At 45.0% G+C, this 23,968-nt stretch overlaps 1 protein-coding gene across 2 annotated transcripts in view; it reads left to right on the top strand.

Moving 5' to 3' along the window:
- The window catches only part of AMOTL1 (angiomotin like 1), a 431,088-nt gene that overhangs the window by 327,400 nt on the left and 79,720 nt on the right, over positions 1 to 23,968 (top strand). For both annotated transcript variants that reach the window (XM_078656975.1, XM_078656976.1), the window contains one exon: positions 7,251 to 7,539. In XM_078656975.1, the coding sequence (XP_078513101.1) occupies positions 7,251 to 7,539 (289 nt within the window). The remainder of the gene's footprint in view (positions 1 to 7,250; positions 7,540 to 23,968) is intronic.

The following is a 23,968-nucleotide window of genomic DNA, read 5'->3' on the forward strand; positions in this document are numbered from 1 at the left end:
CGCATGGCGAACTCAAACGCCCTACATGACACGAGTACCAGATCCTGGACCAAATTGGGCAGCTGATGAAGCACCTCACACAAGAGTACCAACATAGAGCCTCCCACCTCTTGGAGAAGGGGAAGAATGTGGCGAATGCTTGCCTCAAAACAGCCTTGGATGGAGCAGACACATCCAGCAGGCTGATAATGTTGGGAATCACTGAAAGAAGGCAAGCGTGGCTCAGGATCTCAGGTTTCAAACAAGAGGTTCAGCACAACATTCTTAGCACCCCATTCAATGGGGAAACACTGTTTGGAGCGCCGGTGGATGACAAACTCACTCAGCTTAAAAAGGAAAACGACACTGCAAGGTCCATGGGGTCCTTACAATTCAGAGGGATGAAGAGGGGTACCTCGTCGCGGAGACCGAACGGAAGAGGGGGAAACCAGCCAGGAACGTCTCACCAGACCTTCCAGCAGTCCAACCAGGGAGATAACCAGGCACAGCAGGGACACCAAAAACAAAACTGGCACAACCAGCAAAGGGGCCACTCCTTTCGCGGGAGAGGAAACGGACGTGGCCAGAACAAGAGAGGAGGCCATCAAGCCACCTCTAAGTGACGCTGTCACACAGTATGTGCCCGCCCGCACGACGCCTCCCAGGGTGGAGCACAAAAGGACCAACACAGGGTTACACGGACCAAATACCATGGAACATGTAACACCAGTAGGAGGCAGGCTAAGTCACTTCTTCAGAGAATGGAAGAAGATAACAACAGACAAGTGGATACTGAACATCATACAGTTCGGATACTGTATAGAACTGGAAAGAACACCTCCAAACAGAAAACCAAAAAAGAGAGCGCAGTCAGGGAAAGAACTGGAGCTGCTTCAAAGGGAAGCGGAGGAACTGCTCCAAAAGGAGGCCATCGAACCAGTACCATACTGAGAAAGAAACAAGGGAGTGTACTCCACCTACTTCCTGGTACCAAAGGTGGACGAAACACTAAGACCCATCCTGGTCCTCAGGTTCCTGAACAAATACATAAAAGCACAGAAGTTCAAAATGACTTCTCTACAGGAGGTCATTCCCCAGATAGGGGACGGAGATTTCATGGCCACCATAGACCTCAAAGACGCCTACCTGCACATCCCGATGAACAGGCGGCACAAACATCTGCTCAGATTTACCATCAACAAACATCACTACCAGTTTACGGCCCTAGCGTTCGGACTAAAATCCGCACCAAGGGTCTTCACCAAGTGCCTCGCTACAGTGGCAGCGCACCTGAGAAGGGAAGGGATCCATTTATACCCTTACTTGGACGACTGGCTAATAAAGGCAAATTCACACAGGACATGCAAAGAACATGCCCAGCGCGTGACAAAGACATTGATGGACCTGGGATTCTCCATTCACTGGGGGAAATCCTCTATGGAACCAGAGCAAGTAAAGGTCTTCCTAGGCTCTCAGATAAACACCATACAGAGCAAGGTGTTCCCCAGCGACAAGAGAACACAGGCGCTACTGAAGGAGACGCGCCTCTACCAGAAGGGGCGAGCTCTGACAGTGAGGACAGCGAGCAAGGTCATGGGCATGATGGCCTCATGCATACATCTAGTACCAAATGTACGCCTCTACATGAGACCATTCCAAGAATGGCTGCAAGAACAATGGTCACAAGCTACAGGGAGTTGGGAAGATCTAGTGGTTTTAACGCATGCAGTGCAGGAGGAGATGTCGTGGTGGAACATGGAGAACTTAACAAAGGGAAAGCCTCTAACACCACCGACCCCAACGGTGACCATTACCACAGACACATCCCAGAAGGGATGGGGAGCGCACATGAGCAAGCTCAGGGTGAGGGGTCTGTGGGCTCCAGTGGATGCAGTCAAACACATCAACTACCTGGAACTGAAGACCGTGTTCCTCGCCCTGAAAGCCTTCCAGACAAAATTGTACAGCCAGAGAGTGTTGATCCAGACGGACAACACGACGACAAGTGCAGGACCAGCAACATGACTCTGATCCTGGTGGCACCACAATGGGCCAGGCAGACATGGTACTCACAGATAATGGAAATGGCACAAGGTGCACCCCACAAGTTCGGGAGAAGAAAAGACCTACTGTCCATGCAAAACGGAGAGGTACTACACCCAGAACCAGAGAGCCTCAGCCTAGCAGCATGACTCCTGATGACATAGAATTTGCGCACCTAAGATTACCGTAGAGCACCCTGCGGGTACTGCGAGAGGCAAGGAGGCCTAGCACACGAAGGTGCTATTTGGCGAAATGGAGAAGGTTCACAGAATGGTGCAGCAAGAAGAAGCTATACAGAAAGATGACAAGGGAGTCAACAGTGCTAAGGTACCTCACACACCTGCTGAAAGCAAAGCTAAGCTCATCCTCGCTGAGAGTACACCTGGCAGCAATTGTGGCCTACACAAGAGGAGAGACTGGGAAGAGTTTCTTTACGTCACAGATAGTAAAGAGATTCATGGAAGGGGCAAAAAGGATTGCGCCTCCTAGGAGGATGCCGCCACCAGAATGGAACCTTAATCTAGTCCTGACAGAGCTCATGAAGGCGCCTTTTGAACCGATTCATAAGGCTTCCCTGCAAATGCTAACAATAAAAACTGCCTTCTTGGTGGCTATCACCTCCCTGCGCAGGGTGAGCGAACTACAGGCGTTAACGCTACAAGAACCCTACATCCAAATTCACAATGATAGGGTGGTGATGAGAACGGATCCACACTTCATGCCAAAGGTGGTGTCAAGGTTTCACATCAACCAGACAGTTCAAATACCAAGTTTCTTTCAAAAACCAACCACAAGCGCACAGAGGGCACTCCACACTATGGACGCTAGAAGGGCAGTAATGCACTACATAGAAAGAACAAAGGAACACAGGAAGACGAAACAGTTCAGTGTGTCCTTCTCAAGCAGCTTCCTGGGTAGACCAGTAACAAAGGGTACCATTGCACGATGGATCGCACAAACTATTCAATTCTGCCACAAACCAGCAGACCAAGAGCTAGCGGAGGGGGCGCATGCCCACTCAACTAGGAAAAAGGGAGCAACGATAGCCTTCCTGGCTAACACACCCATTCAAGACATCTGCCTGGTGGCAACATGGGCCTCAGTGCACACGTTCACTAAGCACTACTGTGTGGATATACAAATGAACAAGGAAGCACAAGTAGGACAGAAAGTGCTTCAACATATATTCAACAGCCAACTCTCATCTTCCACCCAGGCGCCACAAAAATAACAAACCGCTACAAAGTCTATGCACAGCATAGTGAATCCAGAAAGATTCACACTGCAAAACGAATAGTGTCTTACCTGTCAGTGTAGTTTTGTAGCTTGAAGATCTTTCTGATTTCACTAGCGAACCCACCCACCTCCGCCAGAAAGATGAGGCTGGAGAATCAGGTGGTAGAAGACAAGGTCAACACTGAAACAGATACCTTGAACGACAAAGCGGATTAAAGAGGATGTACAAAAACACAAAACGAGAAAAAAAGAATCTGAAGATGGCGCCCAAGGGTGGGAGCTTTCGCAGGAAGCGTGCCGACGTCACGAAAGGACACCAAAAGGTGGGACGTCGACGCCCATCTGGCCTACGAAGAAAAAAAAAAAGACTAGGATTCCGGACCCAACCACTAGACCACGGAATAATGCACAGCATAGTGAATCCAGAAAGATATTCAAGCATCAAAACTACACCGACAGGTAAGAAACTATTCGTTACATAGCATCCGTTCTGATTACATCATCACAATTTTGTGGTGATGTGGCTTCCCATTAAGGCTTGCATTAGGTTCAAAATCTGCTGGCTCACTTTCAGAGAACTTCAGTATGGCAGAACAAGTTACTTCTCCGATCTCTTGTTTCTGGTAGGCTAAGAAGGCCCAGGAGCAAGAATTCACTTGTTGGAAACACACACATTTTGCACCGCCCAGTCTCTGAAACAGCTCTTCTCTGGGTCTGCCGCGACTGCCTGAAACTTTCTCCCGCTATGCATGCAATTTGCACTGAACATCGTTTCTTCTCGAAGTCTTAAAGTGCATATGATCAGAGTTTATCTTGACGATACTTCCCTTGATGCTCGGACCAGTATCTGGTTTTGTTTGTCGAGTTGCAAGCTGATACCACCTTCTCAAATGTTCTGGCGCCCAAGATTCGAACTCTCTAAGCTGTGGCGATCACATCTTTCTCAAGGGAGTAACTGGAAAATTATAATACCCCCCTCCCCCCGCAACTTTCAACCAAAGCTCTAATGGCGCCAAGCAAGAGTAGCAAGTCAGCCCTGTAAAAGCTCTATTGCCTCTTCTATCCAAGCATCTATATATTCATGCTTTGTTCCTTCCATCCTCCCACTGATATTCACCATTTCACATTTACATGATGTCATCCAGTCTTTCTTTCATCCATTATTCCATCTTTCACCATTCATCAGCCATTCCATCCATCCATCATCAATGCATGCATCCATCCGCCCATACAGCATCCTTTGCCTTACTCATCCATCAATAAAGCCTTTCATCCATCAATTGAGCCTTTTGTCATCCATCTAGCTATCCACTCAGATTTCAGTTTACTCTGCCATTGTTTCACCCATCCATCCACCTATCCATTTACCTATTCTTTCTATCCATTTACCCATTTCTTCACCAACCCAAGGTAGTGCACTCAGACGGTGACATTAAGACAGTAGAAAGCAAAGTTACAGTAATGGCCCACACTGCGTATAAGCAGGAAAATGATTAATTTTCTGCAGACATACCTCAATATAGCCAATAGAGAGGCAGCATTCCTAGAGAAATCTGCACTGGCAAGGCAGTGGGGCGAGGGCAAGATACCTGAGAAGATCCTGGCCTGCTTGCAGAAAGGGATACTTACAGTACTCACATATTACAAAATCATCGGAAAGTGGGGGGAGACACGGACGGCCAAGCAAGGGCATCAAAGGATCTCCACACACCACTGTTTACTAGTATCAGCTTCTTGTAATCGAGAGAGCCCACAGACACAATGTACCTGCCTTACGGGTCCTCAATTGCATGAACAAATTTGAAATCAGTAGACTTGCGATCAGAATACAAACACTCCTGGAGTACGAACTGTAAGAGAAGTATCTATGTTGACCCCAAAGTCTAGCAAAGTCAGCAGGGTGTCATGGATCTAAATGCATGCCCTGAAGCAAAGCCAGGTCAATTTTATGTCTTTGGATATGCGAGCACTCTCTTCTCTTTTTGGGGCTTAGTTAATCCTCTGATATTCCAGGATAAAAGCGTTAAAGTATTTTTAGGAGAGACCATAGAGTTGTATATGTAATGTGTACATGCTGTTCTCTAGTGTTGATCTCTCTCGTGTGCACTCTGATGTATAGCCAGCTATGTGTCGAATAGTTTGTCCCCAAAGAAACAAACCCTGTCACTCCCCCTACCCACACTGATTACCCCAACTATCAGTGTCAAGAATCCCAAACGAAAAGCACACCATGCATGATACATAGCAAGGAGTGTGGTGTGCCATTCAGCATCCAAGCTCTATAATGAATGTGTATTCCTATCTGTGGTGGCAAGGGCCGGACAGGCCATACCGGGCACCAGGCAGTCTCCCGGTGCGCCGCACGGGTGGGGGGGGCTGGCTTTGGGACGCTGGGGGTCGTTTTTGTTACAGGGCCGTTTTTGCAGCATAGCTGCAAAATCGGCCCTGTACCAAAATCGACCGAAAACCGGCCCTGGCAAAGAGCTCAGCGGCACCTCCAACTCCCCCGAGTTTTCATGGTTAAGCAACTGAAATCTCAGATCAATTCAGTCTCAGATCATTGCCCTTCATCCCCTCTGCCACTCATGCCATCAGGCAAATTCAAGGTGAGCCTGGTTTGCTGCTGGTGAAGAAATCATGCTTGTGCCACATTGCAAGTGTCAGCAACAGCATCGATACAACCTTCCGTGGATGACGTGTGGACCAACAGCAACTTTTTGGCATTGATATACATTTTGCAGAGTTTGGTTGCTTCTGCTGCATTTGTGAAGACGTGTGCTTTCCCGTTCAGCTTGACCTTTAGTTTGGCCAGGTACAGCCTTGCACATTTAATATCGCGGGCATGGAGGGTACGTGTCAACTCAACTATCTTACATCTAGCTTTTTGCACCGCCAGTTTGAAGTCCAAGTATATGGCTAGAGTTGCACCCTGGTACTATAGCAGTTTTCTCTCCCTGGCCAACCAAACGACCGTGGAGTGATCTCTGTAATTGAGATGTCTACGATGGTTGGCCTGGGCGGCGTGCCAGAGTGTGGCGTGGGACCTAGGCACAGCTGGGCCCAGTCACCCAGAAAAGTGTCAGAGAAATAGGCTCAGTCAAAAAGGTCAGACAGGCGGGTTTCAAAACAAGAATCTCAATGCCTCATGATTTTTGATTCAGCAAGGCCTATCATCCTTATATTGTTGCCTCAGGGTTGTACTTCTATATCTGTCTCCACTCTCAATAACTTCTTTGTAGTTGCAGTAGAGTGATATTGCAGGTCAGAAATCCATTCCTTTGCCCATCCCACCTGACAGTTTTTCTACATCCTTTTTATAAGAATGTTCTTGGTGCTCATCTCGGATATAATATACATCATCTAAAATGCTATAACCTAGTTTATCAGTGAAAACTATTTCCATTCATGTTCCTGGTCACAATATTCTGACTAGGCTATGACGTCAAGAGTGGCAGGCAGAGACCAATGAGCAGTCTCACAAGAAACACTCTTCTCGACTGCTCCATTGATGGCAAAATGTGCAGTAACTTCATTGCTCTACATTTCTGCCATAAATTGACCTTTAGATTTGGGCCCTCATACTGTATTTTTTACTATGCATTATGGCACCACATCATGAAATTCTGTGACAAGTAACTATCAGCAAATTGTGGGTTTTAACAACCTGGGGTCCTTCATTTTGCCCATTTGAACTTTAAATCCGGCAATAATTTGACATGGTAATGTTATTAGCACATTGGGGTATTATCCCCAGTTTTAGCACTGAAACTTAAGCGCAGGGCTCTGTGATTTAGGCTGACCCGTGCATGCAGGAAAATGTTGTTGAGCGTTCATATGGCAACATTAGTCTTTGAACATAGGTATTGCATAGTTCGTTCAGGTGAAATGTGCTCCGTAAACCTCAATTAAGGGCATAAAAAGTTTTTTATCACAGTGTTTAGGCCATTCATATTCTTACCATGTCAGTAAAATGACCGTCTCTTTATTTTTAGCCGACAATGCCAGCAACCATTCCAGTCCATGCCAGCTCATCACCACAGTCCCATGTCTTCCCAGGGCTCCTCAGGAAGTGGTCCGCCGCACTCCGTGCCCCTGCCAGCGCCACCGAGTGCTATGCCTGCCCAGGCAGCGCCTGCTACGCCGCCGAGCCAGCAACTCCCACCTGATGCCTTTGCGATCGTGGAGCGAGCACAGCAAATGGTCGAGATTTTATCCAAGGACAACCGAGTGCTGCGCCATGAGCTGGAGGCATTCTACGAAAAGACGGACAAACTTCAAAAGGTACCTGAGATCTGTTGTTCGAAGCCGCCACCTCATGCAAGCGTGAGGCGGCCATGCAGAAATGTGGGACTGTTCCCTTCTGGTCAGTTTGTAGCAAGCCACCTTAATTTAACATCAGTAGCTATAACTTTCATTAAGTTGTGTGTAAGCTGTTTATGGAACAGAGGAGAAGTACTACTGGTTACCCTTGTGGTTGCCCTCTCCCTCATGGGTGGTATGTCAGTCTTAGGGGTGAACGGTACAGGAGTGAGCTCTCATCCTGGCTGTACAGGCGAGATTTTATACCCTCAGGAAACATTCAAGTGAGCATGCAATCATCCAGGTCCCAACTCATTTCGATAACATGTCACACTGACGCCACCTGATGACTGGAGTCCAGCCTATCCAGCCTATCCAGGACCCCAACATTTGTACAACATTCTCCAATAAACACCCAGTCTTTTCCAAGTCTTTATTCTCCAAGAAATAGGGATTTTTAATGAAATGTTTCACTGGTAACTAGGCAAGTTAATTTACATTATAATGGTGATCCAGATTGCCAAGTCAAATTTATTTCAGACGCTTGGGATAACACATACTTCATAGCTCACTTCTTCAGATGCAAGTGCCCTTCTGTATCGACTGCACAACAGAGTATGTCACTTTTATGGCGTTTCGTTTACTTGCGTCAAAATGGCGGCATGGTGGCACCCCTACAGCTCACTCGTGTGAACCAGTGGGACGGTCTGCCCCTCCTCTGGCTTCACTGAAAGTTGGACATGGCTGGAGTCCCCGGCCAGGAAACCTGTAGCTTTTTCTTAGCTTAATACCAATTCTGGGGAAGCGTGTACCCCAAAGAACCGGGTTCCCTCCTTACCCTATCTCTCACTCCAAACTGTGGCCCGTGAGAAGAGATGACCCACAGTGCCTTGCTCACTTACTGTGACTTCCGGGTCGACTTCCTTCCAATTTCTCTTAATCCTCTGTATCCTGGTGGCCCTAGAGAACAGTCTGGGGGACAAACATGCCCCATGGAATCTGGCAGCCTGTATCTCGTTCCTAGTCAGGAAATATGGCATAGTTTAAGGTACCTACTGGCAAGTATACACTGCGATCCTACGGATTTCATGTAAGTGGCTGTGTTTAGGTTTGACATTTTAGCTTGCCACTAACATGCAGTCGTGGCATTTTCTTAAATGAGGTTGCGCAGTGACCGTGGGCTGTGTATGTATTTATGGTTGATGGTCGGTTCCCTTTAACAAGAGAACGTTCCTAAATGTCAGTACACACCCGTTTAGTTAAAATCACGAATTTGTTTTTTGTGTGGAAATAGTTTACAATTTAGATATGCGACACAAACAACGCAGTACTGAACTCACGATTGCATTTTGGTTTTCTTTTTTTGTAGCACTAATTAATGCAAGTTTACTTTTCTTTCCCCTGTACACTACCAACTCCATATAAAACTGCTTAAATTAATTCAGCAACCTTCTCAGAGCGCCAAGCAGTATTGAACGTTTTAGATAATTATGGTCGACAAAAAAAAACCAACAGTAAGCTTTTGCGAATTTCTGCTCGTGGCTTCAAACTGTTGTCGTGCTTGGCTGGCGCCCGGCGTGAATTATACAGCGTAGGTTGGCTCGGCTTCTGCGGCTGCCGCCGAGTGTAGGTGTGCGGTGGGCTGGCACCGGAAGCCATCAACAGGCGGATCCGAGTTTGAAAGGAAATTGGAAAGCTACAGCGAAATGCGAGCATGTTAATTCTACGGTTCCCCTCCCCCATCGGGAGCATTAAACAAAAGCAGCTTTGATGGAAAATCTTTTTATCTCGAAATGAGTCTGCCTTCTGTCATAATAGCTGCCGGCCATGTGCAGCGCTCGAGGGGGCGCTGTGTTTATGAAACAGGGGCCGTGGCCGAAGGGCCGAGTGACGCGTGCTCTTGGCAGTCCTTGCACAGCACGGGCCTCTCTCTGTGCTAAGAGGCTACGATAATTTGACATGCACTTTAAAATGTAGCAAAACAATATGTTTCCAGCCATTTACAGCAGGCAACCTTACCGGCTTAAACTGGCCTCTTGTAGCAGCCGCACTTTACATGTGTGCAGGGGAAAAAAATCAAGTCTGTATTGTGGTGACTTGCACACCTAATTGAATATTTAAGACTTCACAAAATGTGAACGAGTTACAACACCTAAAAGCAAAACATCGTTAACTACCACCACTCATTGAAAAAAAGCATAATATACTATAGTCATTGTTTTCATTTACCAGTGCTCTTGCTGCTGGGTTGTGTAATCTCACTTCTGTAACTTTTCTAGATCGTTTGTAGTTTCCATCTGTCACATCAAGAGTGTGTCATGAGCATTGAATTTGGTGTGAAAGTTGTGGTTTCCATCCCCCAGATTCATCAAGAACACATTTTGCTAATCCTTAATATCAAAAAATACCGAATCGCTATTAAGGAATAGCAAAATGCTATTCATCAAGAAATCACTAAAAAAATAGCGATTTCTAATACTTCCTTAATTGCGACTCGCAAATTGCGAGTCGCAATTAAGGAATATCTCCCCATTCATTCCTATGGGCCTAGAGGCCCATAGGAATGAATGGGAAGACAATCTCAATTTGCTAATCGCAATTAGCAATTCGAAAATTGAGATTGCGATTTCAAGGGTGCAGGGGTGTCCAAAGGATACCCTGTTGCACCCCTGAAATTGATGTGTGCACATATGTTGCGCACACATCAGCCCTAAGGCATGTGTGTGCGCAACATGAAACTTTGAAAAATGCACTTTAGTTCATTTTTCAAAGTTATTGCAAATTACCACTAAGTTGTACTTCATGGTAATTTGCGTGCCCTAATAGCGTATTCGTTATTTTTTTCAACTTTCATGCGTTGCATTTAAGGACTCTCAATTTGAGATTCCTTAAATGCAAAGAAACGCAATTTAGCAAATTCTTAATTAGCGATTTTTGCATTTGGGATGATGCATCCCAAATGCAAAAATACCGGTCGCAAAAGAGCAGATTCTGAGAATCTGCCCCTTTGCGATCGGATTTAAGCTTGATGAATCTAGCTGCATGACTGTTGTCCAAGTTATTGATTGTGAAGCTAAACAATAACTGGCAAATAGCAATGGAGTGTGACAATTTGGGTACAGCCGGTCCATCATTCCCATGCCCTGGGCCCAATAGCTTTGAAGAAGATTAATTTGACGAGCTTTCAAGTTTTCAGAGTTTCTCCTTGCATGCTGGTACTTGTAGTCCTTTACTATGCCTTATCTACCAGCACCTTTTAGCTGTTTGTAGATGAAATCCGCTTGGAGGCCATGTGAAAAGCATATAGTGGGCTTAGAGCAGTGCTTAATTTGAGACAGTGGTTTCAGGCGCTTAGCACCAGTACTTAATCATCAACACCGGCGCTTATCATGAGCACCAGTTAAGGACACATTCATTTACTGGGAGCTTAAGTGATTTGCCCAGAATCACATAATGTTGAGTCGACGCTGAGACTCAAACCCGGTTCCCCGGTTCCGAAGTTGGCAGCTATGACCATTACTCCACATGCGCTCCCCACTTTCACGGTTAATAGTTGGTTCTGTTTTAGGCGGCGCCAAGAGGAGAAATGGACTGGTGTTAGCTGCCTCCTGACAAAAGCCTCTGTACTCATTTCTTTATACAAATTAACCACTGGCTTAGAGCCCACACATTGCTTACCATTGGTTGGTTTTATTGTCATACTCATTTGCTTGCTTCTTATTTGATGGCTTGCTGTCCTCTTCTTGTATTTTTTCTGGCCTTGGAGCATGTCCTCTTCACAATCCTTTTGATTGTCTGACATGCTGCTTTCCACTTCTCATATTTAGAGAGCTACTTTTTTCTTTTTCATCCCACATTCCAATGACGTGCATGTGTTTTCTGGCTTTTGGTTGTGAGCTGCCCTCCACACCCATTCCTGAGTTATCTGCCCCTAACTCCACTTATCTGCCCCTAACTCCACTTAACTCACCCTCTTCCTCTTCTCCAGGTCATCCCCTTCCCCATCACCCTCCATCACTCACCTACCCGATACCATTGCTCCTCTACCGCACAGTCTTCTGAGAAAGTTTTCATTTCTGGTACTGGCTTTTCACAAATTATGTCATTTGAGATGTCATAAGTATTGTTATGAATGCTATGATTTCACATGGTGTAAGTGATGTAATATGTAAGGGTATAACCAGTGCATGGAGAAGGTGCGAGCTATAGTTAATGTAGTGTGTCGAGTGAGGTGACAACACTGGATATGTAGGAGTTGTAATAATTTGAAGGAGGTGTGTAAATTATACATTTAAGAATAAATACAAATTTCCTAACTATAACGTATCCCTAACCTTTGTTTTTTTTCTAGTGAATTTCAGTTTTAAAAAAAAAAATTCTGTTAAAAAGAATTAGAACTTGTACAGTTTACGGTTATCGAGTGGAGTGTCATTAAGTAGAGATTGATACAGGAGAGTGGAGGAGAGGAGAGTAGAGTGGATTGGAGTAGAGTAGAGTGGAATGTGGTACATTGGAGTGGCATACAGTAGAATAAGATACAGCAGCGTGGCATAGAGTTGAGTGTTGTAGAGTGGAGTGCAGTACAGGAGTGGTGTATTCTGGAGTGGTGTAGAGTGGAGTAGCGCAGCGCAGAGTAGAGTAGCATAGAGTGGAATGGCGTACACCAGATTACCATACAGTGGAGTGGCAAAGACTGAAAGTGCCATAGAGTTTAGTGTGGTAGAGTGTAATAGCATACAGTAGAGTACAGTGGTGTAGAGTGGATCGGTGTACAGTAGAGTGAGGTACAGTCTAGTGGCATACACTGCAATAGTGTAGAGTGGAGTGTCGTAGAATACAGTGGCGTTGAGTGGCATCTTCGTATAGTGGAGTGGCATAGAGTGGAATAGCGTACAGTGGAGTGGCAAATAGTGGAGTAGTGTCGAATGGACGAGAGTAGAGTAGAGTGTGGTACAGTGTAGTGGTGTGAAGTTGAATAGCGTACAGTTGAGTGCTGTAGAGTGAAGTGGCAAATAGTGGAATAGTGTCAAATGGACGGGAGGAGAGTAGAGTGTGGTACAGTGTAGTGGTTAAACAATCAATCAATCAAATTTGTATAGCGCGCTACTCACCCGCTAGGGTCTCAAGGCGCTGGGGGGAGGTGGGGGGGAGCCGCTACTGCTCGAACAACCATGTCTTGAGTTGCTTCCTGAAGGAGAGATGGTCCTGGGTCAGCCGTAGGTGGGTGGGGAGGGAGTTCCATGTCTTGGCCGCCAGGTAGGAGGAGGATCTTCCTCCGGTGGTGGCTTTGCGGATACGTGGGACGGTGGCAAGGGTGAGGCTGGCGGATCGGAGCTGGCGGGTGGGTGTGTAGAATGTGAGGCGGGTGTTGAGGTATTAGTGGTGTAAAATTGAATAGCATAGAGTGTCGTGTCGTAGAGTGCAGTGGCGTATGGTGGAATAGCATAGCCTGGAATGGGGTAGAGTAGAGTGGAGTAGCATAGAATGTGGTGGCATTCAGTGGAGTAGCATATTTTGGAGTAGCGTGAGGTACAGTGTAGTGGCGTTCAGTGTAATAACTTAGACTGTAGTGGTGTAGAGTGGAGTGTCATACAGTGGATTGTTGTAGCATGGAATATCGTAGAGTGGAGTGGGGTACAGTGTATTGGGGTAGACTTGTGGCATACAGTGTAATAGCATACTGTGGGGTGGCATACAGTGGAGTGCTGTAGAGTCTAGTAGCGTACAGTGTAAAAGAGTAGAGTGTAATGGTGTAAAGAGGAGTGGAGTGGCGTAGAATAGTGTACAGTGAAGTGGTGTAGAGTGGAATAACTTAGTTTAGTGGCATACTGTGTAGTGACATAGAATGGAGGGCAATATATTGGAGTGGCGTAGAGTGGCTTATAGTGTAGTAGCATAGAGTGTAGTAGTGCAGAGTGTAGTAGCATAAAGTGTAGTAAAGTAAAGTAAAGTCCACATTTGTAAAGCGCACAATCACCCGTAAGGGTCTCTAGGCGCTGGGGGGCCGTCGGGAAGATTAAGCGAGCTATTGCCCAGAGTCACATGGTGCTGGGCTAACCTGCCGCCGGAGCCGGGGATCGAACCGTGGTCCCCAGATTCCAGCGTCAGTCGCCCTGGCCGCGGCGCCACACCTCTTCCCTTCACAAAATGGTGTAGAATGGAGTGGCATAGAATGCAGTGTTTTACAGTGTAATGGCGTACATTGGATTGTTATAGAGTGGTGTATAGTACAGTGACATACAGTGAAATAGCCTACAGTTTAAATTTAATTTACTTATAAAACTCACGGCTACCTCAGAAGAGGTGTCCCGGCACTGTCGCAGCAGACAACAGAGTTAGCGGCTCAAGCAACTATTCCCCTTGCTTAAAGAGCCAGGTTTTCAGTGCCTTTCTGAAATCCTGCTCAGAGTTCAGCATATGTAAGTGGTAGGGAAAGGCATTCCATACTTTGGCAGTCCTAACCAAGAAGGACCAATCCCCTTTCCTTGCTTTAGAAAAACAGGGGACAGCAAAGTAGCGCTGAAGGTTAGATGTTCGTGCTTACTCCTGGGGGTTTAGGCATAGCCGTTTCCTAAGGTAGCCAGGCCCTTACCCTGAGTAGCACGGAAAGCGAAGGTGAGGGCCTTGAATTTGATCCTCCTGGCTACATGGGAGCCAGTGGAGTTGTTTAAGGTGAGGAGAGATGTGCTGGTGCATCGGGACCTTGGAGATAAGCCTAGCCGCCGCATTATGCACCGTCTGCAGCCTTTTAATCAAGAACTCTGGCATACCCAGGTAAAGACCGTTGGCATAATCAGGGTGTGAATTCACTAGGGCAAGAACCATGATCCTCCGATTTTCTTTTGGCAGGAAGCCAAGGAATTTCCTGATAGCTCTCATCTTACCGAAGCAGGCTGCAGAGACTTGCCGGACTTGTGCCAAAAGGGCCAAATCCTTATCCCATCTGACTCCAAGGTTTCTGACCGAGTCCTTAGGGACGGGTGGGGAGCCAAGCTCCCAGGGTCACCATAGGCCAGGAAGGGAGGGGATGCTTGATGGAAGAATAACACCTCTGTCTTATCGGCATTCAGTTTCAAGCAGTTTTCATTCATCCATTCTGCAATGTCTTTCAAGCAGTCTTTAAAAGAATCAAAAGCTGCCGTAGAGTGATCTTTGAAGGGGAAAACCAGCTGGGTGTCATCTGCGTAGGAGACCACCTTGACCCCTCTCCTAGAAATCAGGGCTGCCAGTGGAGCCAGGTAGCTATTAAAAAGCAGTGGCTCAAGGCAGAGCCCTGGGGCACTCCACATCTGAGTAGTTTAACTAAGGAGATGAAAGGGCGGAGAAAGACTTGCTGGCCACGGCCATTAAGATAAGAAGAGATCCACTCAAGGGCAGTCCCTTGTACTCCTATCGGTTTAAGTCTTTCCAGCTGCAGAGAGGTCTAATAACACAAGCATAACTGACGAGCCGCCATCCATTGACAACCAAACTGAGTCTGCAACTTCTAGCAATGCAGTTTCCATGCTGTACCCTGTACGGAAGCCCAATTGAGAGTCGTGTATAAGCTCTTTGGCTTCTACATAGTTGGCTAATTGTTGGCGAACCATCTTCTCTTGTACCTTAGCCGTGCTGATAGCAGGGAGCTAGGCATGAAATTGCTTAATACTTCTGAATCGGTGTTGGACTTCTTCAAAAGAGGTAACAAATGGACATGTTTCCACAAGGCTGGGAAAATTCCAGTCCTAAGTGAAATATTCCAAATGTGATTAAGGACCCGATTAAGCCACTCGGCCAGCAGCCTGAACTGCTGCGCCGGGCAAGGGTCCCCAGGCGAACCTGATTTACATATCCGCAGTTCAGCCAGAGACACCTCCGTAGAGATCAGGAGAAATGTCACAAACACATGTGAGTTATTGGGAGGGCCATGAGCGTCTCCCATTAATCTGGCTTCTAAAAGGAGTAAAAGAGGAGCAGAGCTGCATTATCTTCTCTTCGAAAAAATCCACAAGACTGGTGCATATATCCTGCGATGGTTGGAAACCGCATTCCAACGCTGCGGGCTTGGTGAAGGATTTCACTATTCTAAAAACTTCCCTTAAGGAGTTCTTCGAGCTGGCGATGCGGTCAGCCAGGAATTCCCTCTTCATACAGGCACATGCATCAAGGTAGGCTTTTGCTATTCCTTAATTGCGATTATTAACGAATCGCAATTAAGGAATAGCAAAAGCCTACGCATGTAGGAATCTCTATAAAAATAGCGCTTCCTAAACATTCCTTAATTGCGACTCGCAAATTACGAGTCACAATTTAGGAATGCCTTCCCATTCATTCCCATGGGCCAAAAGGCCCATAGGAATGAATGGAAGATTGCATGCGCAATTTGCGAGTACCAGTAGGTACTTGCAAATTGCTTATGCAATTTCAAGGGTGCAAGGGTGTCAAAATGACACCCTGTTGTACCCCTGAAATTGTGATGTGCACCCATGTTGCGCGCACACACATGCCCCAAGGGCATGTGTGTGTAACCTAAAACTTAAAAAAATGCATTTTAGTGCATTTTTCAAACTTTTTGCAAATTATAGACAAGTTTTATTTGTCTGTAATTTGCGGTCCCAAATAGAGAAATCGCTATTTGAAAGTGCTTCTAGCATTGCATTTAAGGAATCGCAAAATGCGATTCCTTAAATGCAATTGCAATTTAGGAATTCTCAAATGTTTGCGAATTCTTAAATTGCGCATAATAAACACTTTCAGGCATCTCCAAAGGCCAATTTGCAATCGCAAATGGACGATTTTTGCGAATCGCACCATTTGCGATTGTAAAAGCATTTGATGCATGTGCCCCATACAGTTTAACGAGTTATGATATTCTTTCAAGGCGTTTTCTTAAGTGTTTTTAGCGTCCGGCGAGTATGACTTTTTTCACTCGCGTCCAGTTTTTTAAACTTGCTTTTTTCCCATCTAGCTTCCTCTGAAAACCACGGGGCAGACCTGGCAGATCTAGCTATGGTGACAGATCTCAGAGAGGCAGTTTTGTCAAGCGCTGAAGTCAGCCAGGAGTTAAAACATGCGGCGTTGTGATCGGGGTTGTCAGTTAAGGGTGGTCTTGAGCCATCAAGCACTGGGCCTTGGGTCTCAGTGATGACTTTGCTCCAGTTCCTTTTGACTTCACTAAATCTTTTAATGGCCTTTGGCGTGGTCCAGAGGCAAAATCAGAACGGGACCATAAAGTGGTCCGTCCAGGTCATGTGAAGTGGCTTATCGACCCGCAGTTTCTGCGTTTGATCAGCTGGCAGTAGGAGGTATTTGGGTTCTGGGTCAATGTGTTAGCACTTAGAGATTGTTGGTGATTTGGCGCTTTATAAATATATATTAACATAACATATTCGTGCCAATGAGGTCGTGTATGTGGGCCGCCTTGTGGGTAGCGGAAATAAACTGCTGGATTAGGTTGAAGTCAGAGAGTGCTGTTATAAAATTTGCACTTTGGGGGCATTGGGGGGTCATCGATGTGAAGGTTGAGATCCCCCTATACAGTAAAACTGGCGTAGTGTGTGGATATCCGAGCAATGGAATCTGCCAATTTCGGCATGAAACTGTGGGAGCAGTCAGGGCCTGTAGAGCCCAGAGAAGGAGAAGGAGGGGGATATTTTGAGACAGAAAAAGAGTCCTTCAATGTTGCTGTTTGGTCCAGGTTGGAGGTGGCAATCATCCAAGACCTCTTATAGACAATGGCCACCCCACCCCATGCCTGTTGACACCCCTATTGGCGCACACTGTCGCCAATGTCACAACTGGGCTCATGTCCTCCCATAGCCAAGTCTCAGTGAGGAACATGATATCCCATTAGTTATCCTTTAGAGATTGATAAAATCAAGTGCATGAGCTGCCTCCAGAGCCTGAGCCTGGGATTAACTGTGAAATCATAAGCCGGGCAGCAATACTCCCCGACCCCTCCCCCAACATCGGCAAGAGGCATATCTGTGTATTTATCCCATCTTAGTGGAAATAGCTCATTGCGCCCCCATCTCAACACTCTGCCTCTCTCTATTTGGGCAGCATGGCTGGCCGCGATCCTGACTGGGATGAGCGCAGATGGGTTTGCCAGGGGCGCGCATCTGCTGCACGTCTGTGTTACAGTGGTCAAATTATACCAGCCGGGAGGGAGACTGATATGCTAATCCCTCACCAAAATGGCATGGGAGAATGTCCTCCTGGAGCGGAGGAAAAATGGTGCTCCAAACAGGACGTCTCCAAGCCAAGGAGCACACCGCACTCTGGTCTACCTCGGTAGGGGTAGGATAAACCCAAAAGTATGCCCCACACAGCGGAGTTAACATGGTAAGATGCCCAAAGTAAGCACAATTAAAAACATGCTAAGCAACACTGTAAAAACCAGAGCAGTCCCACAACCCGTACTTTGTCCCCTGCAACTCGCAGTGGTGCACATGTCAAAAACATAAAAACACGCAGGATTATTTAAAAATTGCAGTACCAACTGACAAAGCAGGCAACAGCACAGGCTTTTCACCTCTGAAGTGGTGTACAGTGAAATGCCGTACAGTGGAAAGGCATAGAGTACAATAGGGCAAAGTGTAGTAGTGTCGTTGAGTGGTTTAGCGTACAGTGGAATGGCGTAGACAGAAGCATCATGGAGTGGAGTGGCATACATTGGATTAGCATTGAGTTTAGTGGCTAATAGTGGAGTGACGTGGAGTGGCGTAAAGTTTAATAGAGTGGGGTGGAAACCTGCTTAGCGTGAAAGTGTGCAAACGGATGTAGATGTATTGTGGCAGGAATATACATTATGAGGAGTAAATTGTAATTTTTGGTAGTATGTGTGAATAGTGTAAGTAGTGTTAAAGTTGTACGTTTAAAAAAACATATATTGGGGTGCGGTATACCACAGTAAGTTTGCGGTATAAAGCAGTACATGCGGATGAGAAGTCAGTATATGATTGTCCTAATTGCTTTGTTTACCAAAGGTAAAAGGCAGTCATGTAGTTTGTATCACAGTTTTGGTGCATTCTACAGTCTGTGTTTTGCTGCGTTTCAAGTTAGTGTCTCACGTATAGGTAAGTAGTAGTTTTCATTGTTGTTCAGTGCATATTACCACTTTATTAAACCGGTAATAGATAAAGAAATGTATTTATAATTTTCTATATATTTTTATAGCAGTCTAGGGAGAATTGCAATTTTTTTTAAGTACCGCAGTAATTTGTAGGTATTACGGTGCTACTTTGTAGAATTTTTTGTGTGTATTTAAATAGGTTACAAATACATAGGTTACAAATAGAAAATACACATTAGTACACCATAGTTGTAAAATGTATTGTAATGAAATTTTAATTTTTTTAATTTATTTTTGGTACGACTCTACTCGCAAGGCAATACTGCTGTATTCTGTAAATTTTTTAAATATATAGAAACTTGTAAATATTCCCCCCCTACTACCAATTTACTCAAGTGGTAACAGGTAGGGGAAAAATACCAAACTTAATACTTGCCTAGATTTGAAGGCAAAACTCAGAACACAGCCTAACTGCACCTAAAACCAACATGGCTGCCTTTAACTTTTTTTAAAGCAGTTATTAGCTAATCAACTAATGACTTGTCTGTCTCTATGTACCACAGTACTTTTATGAACTATCGCAACATTAGTTACCACTATGTTAAAATACCATATAACTTTAAAAATACTTACTTTTAGTACCCACAAGGGTCACTCTATAATGTATAATCCTGCCAAATTTCATGAAACTACATCCAATACAAAAAGTCTAGGTAAAATCCAAGAGTGTCAAAACCTGTTCCCTCCCCCCCCCCCCCTTTTTTTTGCCTCCTGTTGACCAATCACTGTGAAATGTTCCATCATCCGCCAATGTAGAAGGAAGAATAGGTCTTGAAGTTTTGTAGCGATTCATCGAATGGGCGCCAAGTTATTAAGGGACAAAAATCAGAGGAATTACTATCTCTGGTAACCCTAACTATTACTGCAGAGTGGCTATTACCACTTGTAAAATGAATGTATATTTATATGTATATTTGTGTAAATGTGTAAAATGAAAGTATATTTATATGTATATTTAAAACACACAATTATCAGGGAGGGCTTGGGGTTGCCCCCCCCCAAGCAGTTTCATTAAAGAAAACACTTAAACCGTGCATTTTAACACACTTCCTCTGAAACAGTTATAAAGGGGATTCAAACGGGTTTCAGCAGCAGAAAACACTGAAATGTGATTATCAGCTGATACACAGCATAAATGCACGTTTCATAGAAGTGAGATCAATTTAGCAGGCATTTTTCATTTCCTTAATGCATACTACATGATTAGCCATACATTTTCATTTGCATTTTTCAGATGTCTAAATTACCCTTCAGGTTTTATAATCAAGGCACGACCTGATTCCTTACCTCAATGAATTTGAATAAGGTTAGGGAACGTTTGACGAGAAAAAACATGTTTGAAATTAGTAGTTTTGTGCCTAATTGATTAGAGGCATTATCCATTTCTATTTCTTGTGGGTATCTGGACCTCAATTTGCTATAATAGAAATATAAAAGTGTATAAAATTACGAGGGAGAGAGAGATGTTTTTTTTTTATGTGTGCTCGTGCACATTTGTTTTCCATGGGGAAAACATTGGTTACTGCGAAAAAAGCTATTCTTCTTCTCCCCACCACATCTGAAGGTGAAACGTTCCGTTCCCTATCCTTCAAGAAGGGAAGTTCCTTCATCCCTTAGCTGGTGTAAATTTCCAGTGAGGAAAGGGGTGGTGAATGGCAACAATCCTAACTGTTTGTAGATGTTTTTAAAATTGTTGCAACGCCCACTCCTGCCCTTTGTGTGGCATTTACTGCAATGGGTTTCTCCACACTCCTGGGCGAAGACTCCTTTTGTGAATTCTTGGCAGGCTAAATGGAGGTAGTGTCTGCAGTATACATACAGTGACAGCTGAAAATACCTGTGTGAATTTAGCCCTAAGTATCCATCAATCTTTTGATGCCTTTGTTGAATGCCTCTGGGCATGACAGTGCTCTGGCTACAATAGTCTTTTATTAGATGAGTGATAGGTTAGAGAAATTTAAGTAAACACGTTTTTAATGATAATTCTTTATAGAGAAGTGTAATTAACTGCAGCATGTTGTGCTGTAAATTCCTGTGTTGCAGAGCTGTATCACAGAGACATCGCTTCCATGGGGAAGGTAGCCTAGCTTTCTTTTGTTCTACACTGTAGAGCCTTGAGTACATGTACAGCTGATTAAATACGAATAACGAGATCTGCTTGCTTTGCAAAGGTGATTTAATTTTTACTATCACTGAAAACCCATTTTGTACTAGGCTTCAGAATGTTTTCAGGGGCGTAGCTCAGTCAATTTTAGGAGGGCGTGAGCCTGAGATTGAGGTGTGCCCAAGTTGAAAGAATAGCGTGAACTTTTGACACTGGACAGGGTTAGGGGCGTTAGTTCCCCGTTATTTGGAAAAAGTAGGCCATCCAGCATAGAGCCCCTGTGGGATACTCTGGACTATGTTTTCCTCTCCTGTCTAGTTTCTTCTCATAACACTGTAGGCAGAGAGGCCTGGTAGTTTAGCATAAATCCACCCTTAACATCAATAGGCCAGGCTTAGGATGGGCAGCGAGAGCAGGCCTTGTAGTAGTCCAGGCCAAGCAGCAGACTACGCTTGGAAGAAGAAAGGAATTCGGGGCAACAGGCAATGTGAAAGTTGCAAAATAGTACAAAATACTGCAGAGTACTTAGCAATGTGAAGTAACATAAGGCTCCCAAAACTAAAATTACAGTAAAGGAAGGTTTGAAACTACCTGGACCATAAAACCTGTGCACACTCTGGTGAACTACACAACAGTGAACCCTCATTGTTTCTTACTTTTAATAGAAAATACAGAAATTGTTCCACACATTTAAAGATTTGTAGATTATTTAGCTAGATTTTTATGCTGAAGAACATTGCCATTTGTTTCATTATACTGGAGTGTACAATTGTCCATTGCTCTGCTTCAAGTGGTTGTTAACTGTTTTTGCTATATTTCATTAGTTTATGTGGTTTCAATACCATTCTAAGTTGGTGTAATAGGGCAATATTCTGACTGCCATCTACCTCCTTCACACCGTTTGCCACATGTGAAGTGTGCTCTGCAGAGACACCAAGGATTGCTTGGGCATGACGTCTGAACACCTTCATATCACAGTCTGAGAAGGCACATTGAGAAATTCGCACAGCCTTCAAATTCATCTCCAGGGCTCTCACTTCACTCATTATGAACATTCACCCACAATCCGAACTCACCCAGATGCCTGGAGGCGACTGGGTTCACATAAAAGAGACATATGTTGCATGAAAAAGCTACAGAAACACCATATATGGAAAAAAACAAATACTAAGGGAATGCAAGATGAAGGTAAAATGTAATGAACAGGGACTGCTTTGCTGTTATGGATTATATCAAGGCTTTCTACAGTTGTTGGGAATTCAAGTGTTATAAAACTTTCTAATTCTTGTCGCATCAAAGACCTGGCAGGACCAGACCCACTTAATGCCCTGCGGTGGCACACTGTTGTTGGGTGAGTGATGAGCAGGGGGTCAATTAAACCAACGCCCAGGACCCTGCCTGCGTATCACACACATCCTTGTAGGACACTGTGCAATTCTAGACCCAATCTTACAGGTGGGCGAACTACTGAATTTCTACGCCTGATACCTGGCTCTGACTTATCTCCACATCCTCTTGGACTCTCCCACCCAAAATGAGCTAAGCTTTCATGTGACATCTGCCTGTCTCCACATTCTATCTTCATGCTCCAACAATTACTGCCAAAGCAGTGACATTTGATATAAAACGAGCAAGAGAAAGAAGAACCCATCTAGTAGCTTAATTGGACAATGTGAAACCCAAAAATCAGAGGTAAATCCCGGCTTCCCCACTTCAACAAATTGTGTGATCCTAAGCGAAAATGTATTCTTTTTTTAGTATCCTTTTTCTTCGTGATCACAAATTAAGGGACCTTCAAATACCTGCATTCAGGAAGTGTGCTGCACAAAAACCACTTGTGTTGATTTATCAGACTGTAATGTTGCTCAATCTATGATAAGACTCTGACACATATGGGAATAGTATTCAAAGTCACTATTGGCAATTGTCATCAGGGAGTAGGGAGGCATGAATATTTCTAAGTTTGTTTTAAAGCTACCGTTTTTAATGAATGCCCCTCAATGTGGTGACATAATCTGAACTATAAAGGTAAAACACACCCACATGTTAAAAACATTATTTTATAAGCAACATTATCATATTTTTAAATGTTGTTTGTTGCATGACACACCGGTCGAATAGTTTCATCTCTCAGCTCATGCACAGGCTTTTAGAGTCAAGCCCGACCCTTGCTTGGTTCTGGCTCCACCCTCCCTGTCAATATGTTGGATGCCCATCTTTACCCAGTCTGCAGCAAAAGTTACAATTTTAAGTGGAGTGCCCCACTCTATTCCTCCTCCACCCCCTCAAGAAGCTACATCCCCTGGTCCTTCTTCTGCAGTCCAAAGCATCCCACCAGCAGGTGCAGCATGCTGCATGGGAAAGCGCAGGATTCTAAAGCTTTCGGTCCCGGAGTGCCCGTGATGTGCTTGGGAAGAGCATCCCACCACCACTCTGCCGCCTACCTGATGTATGTGGTATTGCTATGGTCTTTTGGGTAGTGCTGGATCGGTCAGAGTCAATACACAGCAATAGACCTGTCAACTGGGAAGATGTAATATTTATTGGCCCCAGATAATCATTTACTTTGAAGGGTATTGAGCCTGCAACTGGATTTCTGCATGGAGCCCGGGCAACGCATGTGCCTAAGCTCTCTGCTGCATGGATAGCATGTGGGCTAAGCCTGATCCAGTGGGCATGACTGTAGCACACATGTAGCAACATGGAAGCCACCACCAGCCTGCCAAATCCTGCTGTGGTAAGGCTCATACGTCCGAGCCAACTGGTACCCACAAGGTGGCACTTGCATGTCATTGGGCGGAGCTACATGCAGGGATAAGAGTGCCCTCCCTAGACTGTGCTATGCGGCTTTAACCATGCCCACTGGATGTGCTGACATCAGAGAATATCAATCGGCATCCAGCACGCTGATGTTGGTTCCTGTTTTTCCCACCTTTTCAACACCGATACGAAGCTCTCTCAGTGCTTCATTCACAAAATGCCTCAGCAGTTTGACAGCATCTAGATCTAAACTCTCCTCTACAGATGCAACAAAAAAGGTCCTTCTCAGATCCCCATGATTTCTGCATGTAGTTACTGGGCTCAACATATGGCACCACGGTATGTGAATACTGTTCATTGATGCACCTGAAAGCTATCGGGAAGCCAAGGTATTTTGGACAAGACCAGCTGAAGTATTCCCCTTTCATCTTCAG

The sequence above is a fragment of the Lissotriton helveticus genome, chromosome 8, assembly GCF_964261635.1.
Source record: "Lissotriton helveticus chromosome 8, aLisHel1.1, whole genome shotgun sequence".
Lineage (NCBI taxonomy): Eukaryota > Metazoa > Chordata > Amphibia > Caudata > Salamandridae > Lissotriton > Lissotriton helveticus.